The sequence below is a fragment of the Triticum dicoccoides genome, chromosome 7A (assembly GCF_002162155.2).
Source record: "Triticum dicoccoides isolate Atlit2015 ecotype Zavitan chromosome 7A, WEW_v2.0, whole genome shotgun sequence".
Classification (NCBI taxonomy): Eukaryota; Viridiplantae; Streptophyta; class Magnoliopsida; order Poales; family Poaceae; genus Triticum; species Triticum dicoccoides.
This window is the reverse complement of record NC_041392.1, coordinates 15865828-15871970: the sequence shown is the minus strand read 5'-3', so window position 1 is coordinate 15871970 and position 6143 is coordinate 15865828. Positions and strand designations below refer to the sequence as shown.

Sequence of the window (6143 nt, the reverse complement as noted above, 5' to 3'; positions counted from 1 at the left end):
AGGGGTTGGTCTGGTCTCTGCTGGCTTCTTCCTTCGCCTTACCCTTTTTTCTTGAGGTTTTCTTCGCCTTACTTAACTTGGGCCTACTGTACTGGCCTACTCCTTGTGGCTGGGCTTCTTTGCTTGGGCCCAACCTCATTAACGTGTACAAAGCGCGTACTTCAGCCCAGTTCTTCGGCTCCGGCGCACGAGCGCCGCCGCTTCCGCCTCCTCGCCGACGATTCTGGTCAGGACCACCGGTGCTGAGCGGTAGACGGGCCATGCGTCCATGGCCGGAGCAAGCCGCGGATCTGGCATCGAAGAGCGCGGCCGCCGATGGCACCGGCTAATCTCGGCGTCAGGTTTCAGCTATGCACGCTCATCCGTCCTTACCTGCTTCTTGGTTTCTCAATCAATTAATAGTAGTTTGTACTGTAGCATTTAATCCATTAATGTTCTGTGTAAAGCTCTTTCATGTCTGTGTATTCCTTGATCTGGCATCACTTCTTCATATGTGCTCTTGGTGCTGGTGCTGTGAACTTTTCGTTAAAGGAAGGTATACAGAGTACGTTGATGGTTCAGTTCAGTCAGATGCGTCTTAGATTTCATCTGTCATGCAAGGCATGTTCAGGGAAAAGTTTTATTAATTCAGGAACAGATGTAAGTTGTTATTTCCAATTCATCCACCGCTACATCTGGCCATATGGATGCCGCCGTAGGGGTTGCGGTACGCCTGAATGTAGTTGTCCCCAAACTTAGGACCCAAGATCTCGACCACAATCTGCTTAGTGATGACAGCAAGCTTGGTTTCTTGTAAGCAAATTATGTTGCAACCCTTGTCAGAGTCAGACAGAAAGCTAGCAACGACCCTCCTCTTGTGTGTGTCGTTTAACCCCCGTGCATTCCAAGTCAAGATGGCAATATCAATAGGATAACTCAGATTTGACAGAGCACCACCTGAACCGAAGAACAGAGTGAGATATGCGCAATAAACTGAAACAAACGACAGCTAATTAAGTGCCCAAAGGGAGGCGTCACCCACTGCAAGCACTCCACCTCCAACCACAAATCCTTAGAACAGACTAACATTGGAAACTGGAGGAGGAATGTGAAATATATAAATGCTTTAAACTAAAACTAGACATACACAATGAGCAAATATTATGCTTATATATTTTAAGAACACATAAAGCGTTAGAAGGTATTAAACTAAGCCAAATAAATCTATAACAAGCATATGTTTCATCTCATAAGCAAAAATAGCATTCACCGATTGCTACTTAGTACTTCAAATTTCACCCATTAATCGGATATCCATAATTAAAATGCCGGATTATCCGACTAGAAAAAACAGATTATCCTATTGCGCTGTACATTAGTGATACCATATCCTATCAATCAAACTCGGATCTGGATCTCAAAATTCTCTAACCGTACCCAAATAGAAAACGGTTATGGGCGGAAATTATCCTAACCACTTTAACCCTTAGCTGGAGGGATAATAAAGTAAAACGACTACACTGCAGACTCCATATCATATAAACAAATCAAGTCCCCAAATAGTAAATATGAGGTGAGAGTCCAATAAAGGATATCACAAAAAAATCAAAAACAGTAGTGAAAATAAAAGAAATAAACAATAACATCCATATGAACAAATCAGGTCCCCAGATAGAAGATCAACAGATCCTCTTTGCAGGTTTGCGATCTTGTTGCAGAACTTATGATCGCATAATTCAGACACGCCCTTCAGGTCATGTTGTGCTGCTCTGGAACTATGTCTTCAACCTTCTTCGCTTCACTCTTGTTTTGTGTTTGGCCAGCCAGCCATTCCTCTCTGAATTTTTGTGTCCTCCACTATCGCATCCTGATTCCCCTCCTCGATTTCTATACTCTCTGTTTCCTCCATTCTTCTTGATCCTCTACTTGAGTTTCGTGTCTCATGCTCTTGTGCACCCTTGATCTCATCCCGTCCATGAACATTAATTTCAATCTGGTTGTTGCTTATGCCTGCACAAGCTTGCCCTGTCTCGTCCATATTGTGTTCATTTCCGACACCATTATTCTGAGGCATTGCAGGAGCATTGTTTCCTGTCGCAACTTCATTTGGCCACAGGCTACTATTCTGGATGCCATAGTGCCAAAGCAATGCCCAGATGTGGGTTATGAACTCCCCTCCAGAAAGACACTTCCTGTGTGCCTGTGCATTCCACGTGGGCGCAATGTGTATAAGTAACTCTGTCCATACCCCTGCCAGGATCTTCCAGCGAGCTTCATCAGTTGGAAGATTGAGAAGTTCCTTACCCAGCACGGCACCTTGTTTCAATACATCTTCCTTTTCAGAGTCTTTGACAGGTTTTTCTGCTTTGTTTTTCAGTTTTCTGTGCCTGCTCTCTAATGAATCACAGTTTTTCAGAAAGCGATCACGAGCACTCTGGACAGTTTTTTGGATGACTATCTTGGGAACAAGAAAGCTGTCAGGGATCAGGTCTGGCTTTGCAACCACCAGATATGCACAGTACCGCGATAAGCTATTCGCAACGGTGTATGATTCCCGGAGCTCATCAGGCAAATTCTCACTTGACTTGGATGAGCAGCAGTTTGTTAACCATGACAAGATGTCATCTTCCTTCTCACCCAAATCCATAAGATACGGTTTGGATGAGCAGCAAGAAGTCAACCAAGACAAGAGGGAACACGGAAACCCAGGGTTGCTCAAGTTGACGCCGTGTTTTGTCGCAAGCTCCATCTCGCAGAGGCTGGTGGCAATGTGCCACATGAGAATGATGTGAGAGCTTGTTGGCAGGAGGATCTGGGTGCTCGTCGGTCGTGCACTGTAAGCCTTGTAGTTCTGCAACTGCTTCCTAAGGTTACTGTTGGACAATGTCTTGATGACCCTAGGCAGACTACAACCTTGTTCTTCCTCTACAATTGTGCTGAGCTTCTCTAGAACTGCCTTCTTGACAAACTCTGGAACTTTGATGGCACAGTTGAGCTTTGCCCCATCATCTTTCTTTGGAATTATTCCTGTAGTTAGGTTGTGAACAAAATTCCAAAGTCTTGGTCTGTCATCATACGACTGCATGAAGAAATACTGGTCAATGAAACCATGCCACCTCTTATCAGTAATTTTACGTCTGGAAATCGAAAATAGCATCTGATACAGACATGTAAACTTGTTCCCCTGCCACCTCATCTGCACATACTCACACGCCAGGATTAAGCGTGTCCAGTCCGAGAGTAAGTATGTCACCATCTCCCAAACCTCCTTGGCAATCATCAATAAAATGAATGCCCATGTGATGATCATGTCGATATTAAAACCCTTCACCATATTAGCAAGCCCGCCGTTTGGGGGCTTATAGACCCTACGGATATCCATAGCGAGCCAGCAGACAGCAGCAATGGTCAGCATGGACAGAAACAGGGTGACGAAGAGAGATAGCAGCCCAGACCAGAACACCATGGGGTGGCGGGTGTTGAAATAGTCGTGGACGAAGGCAAGCTGCAGCTCCATGATCCTGAGGGCATCGCTGGCACCCACCTTCCCACCAATTATGCTCTTGACCAGCTCTCGGTTTACTTTAAAGATACATGGATGCAGTGTCACATCCTCAAGCCGGCACCGCAGCAGCCTGGACAAGGCGAAGGCCAGAGGGAGATCCTTTAGGTCGGTCTTCTGGGTAGGTGTATCGCCAAAATATAGCCAGACCTTGTCCAGCGTGACCAGTGTTGACGACCTGGTGCTGCTGTAAGTATCTTCTCTTGCAGCACAGCAACGACATCTAGCTAGGCTGAACCATCCGGGCAGACGGGCACTAGTGTCGGCAGAAAATGCATACATAGGCTTCTTTACTTGGAAACCATGACTTTCTTCTCCATACACCAAGTAGTTGTAGCCTTCCATCGTCACTGGGTCAGGCACTACTCGCGAGTTGCTCGTACTATCATCATATCTGGCACGCATGTGTTCTGCAACAAGCTGCGAACTCCGGCCATGCCAGAAGGAGCCGAGTGCCAGTTTATGTGAGAAGAATCTGTAGGCACTCCTCACTATCTGCAGACACCAGACGGACCATAGTGGACCTGTGAATCTGGATCCACGCGTCCAATTCAGGAACGCCGATCCCAAGAGCTTGAACACGTTCCTCCACTCAGTGAACCTTCGCCCCCTGCGGTCAGGAACACCATACCCGGAGATGTAATCTGCACTGTACCGGAAATTGACAAGCATAAGAGCCCACACCGGGAAGAGCTGATTCTTGAAAGGCGCCGTTTGCATGGCCCCCAGGAGGTACAGGACAATGGAGTCGGAGACGGCGTCGAAGACGCTGAAGACGGCCCTCATGAACGAGTTGTGGATCATGCGGCGAAAGAAATCCATGAGGAACATGGCGAAGAAGAGCAGTGTGGCGAGGACCACCAGGAACTCGATGCGAAACAAGATAACAGTTTTCTTGTTCAGCATGATGAACAGAGATGCCACATGATCACGGACATCATCGTAGCTCACCATTCTCTTGGCTCACGGCGCCTGCATGTCATGGTTGTTTCTAAATCAAATTAATTAAAAACAACACCCCTTTTCTCAAGAAAATCATCACAACTAATAGTCACAGTTCACAAAAACTTGAACAGATCGATGAGGCGCTTAAGTCTTAACCCTCCACCTGAACTTTTTGTGAACTCTAAATTAAGAACAAAATGGAGGCATGCTGTTTCTATGTTGCTGCTGATTTCATATAATTGATTATAATAGCCGAGGAATTGTGGACTTCAATATAATTCCTCTGGTTGTTTCCTTGCAATGTGATAAAACGGAAAAAATTCCTAGTTCAGCAGAGGTTTACTATGTCTTTGTGCTTCTATTGCAAGCTTAATAATAATTCTATAAAGACATATATACACAATATTTCAGCTAAGCCAATTTGTGCATCCTGTATATAGGAACTGTACCTGCGCTTTTTTTAGATAGAAGCTGATGATTCTATCTCTTATATTTGAGGAAATAAACTGAAGTTTGCAAATGGTGTTGTAACGCAAAGTTGATGCTCAAGAACTTGTTTGTTTATAACTATGTATGAAAGAGTAAGCAGCCTGCATTGTCGGTACCTGGGCGCAGTAGCTGCTCAAGGGCGATCCAGACCAGCCTCGCTTCTTCAAATGGAGAGACGACACCCGAAAGGTGAGATCTATGATAACTGGGTATCCATGGAGTAACGGCTCTGGACACGGCAGCATCTGCTTCTGCCCTGCCGCATCCACCTCGATAGGCAATATATACTTTGTGGGCTTGTGGCCTTGTGGGACTGAGAAGATCCGAGCATGCGTGTCTGACAAGGCATCCACCGTTGCACGTCGGTACATCATCATTTTGTTTTTCCAAAAAAGAGGATTACTCCGGTCTTTGCATGGAGCGAAGCACACAACCATCTTTATTCAATTGTTTTTCAACAAGGCCATACAATATAAATACATAGATCAACCTAAAGTCATATTCCTTGTGAAAATTGTCACCCTACCTACAAAATTAGTGATGTGCCCGGACATCAAGCCCACACACCAAGAAATCCGGTGGCCTCACAAAGCCGCCCCGCCGGCTAGCTAGGAGCATCAACCAGTCTTGCAGACCCTTGGTGTGCACCACATGCGCACACTATAGAATTCATCGTCGCCTTCTTTCGCAGTCCCATCTTTAGGAGCAATCAATGCACTGATCTTGCTAGACCCTTCTGCCACTCGACGCCACCACGAAGCCGGACAGCGCCAGCCTCCTGGGCGCGCCCATCAAACAGTATCCAACGCCGTGATCCCGCTACACCTTGCCGCCAAGTATCGCTGTCGTTGATACTGTAGATGGCACACCGCTCCACCTTGGTCACCACACAAGAAGCATACGAAGACTTAGGCCGAGCCACCAAGCCTCCCTCCAGCCGATGTACAACCCCAAAGATGATGCCCCCATAGGGTGACGACGCAGAAACCTCGCCGTCATCCGATCTGGAAAGCCTGAATCTAGGGTTTCCCACGGGGCACATAGGGAATGTGAATCACCCCACAAGGCCTCCAACAAGGTAATTAACCACGCCCATGGTCGCCGCCGTTGGCAATTCTGGCCAAGGCCGAATCGAGCTTTGGCTGGCGAATTCACGCCCATCCCCGAC

General features: G+C 46.7%; 1 protein-coding gene across 1 annotated transcript; it reads right to left on the bottom strand.

The window, feature by feature from the left end:
* Positions 1–1628: 1628 nt before the first annotated feature.
* LOC119332872 lies at positions 1629–4495 on the bottom strand. The gene is made up of 2 exons (XM_037605981.1): positions 3799–4495; positions 1629–3738 (listed from the first exon to the last, which is right to left on the bottom strand). Exons 1-2 carry the CDS (start codon positions 4493–4495, stop codon positions 1778–1780), a joined length of 2658 nt encoding a protein of 885 aa, XP_037461878.1. The 3' UTR covers positions 1629–1777.
* Between the last annotated feature and the right edge of the window lie 1648 nt (positions 4496–6143).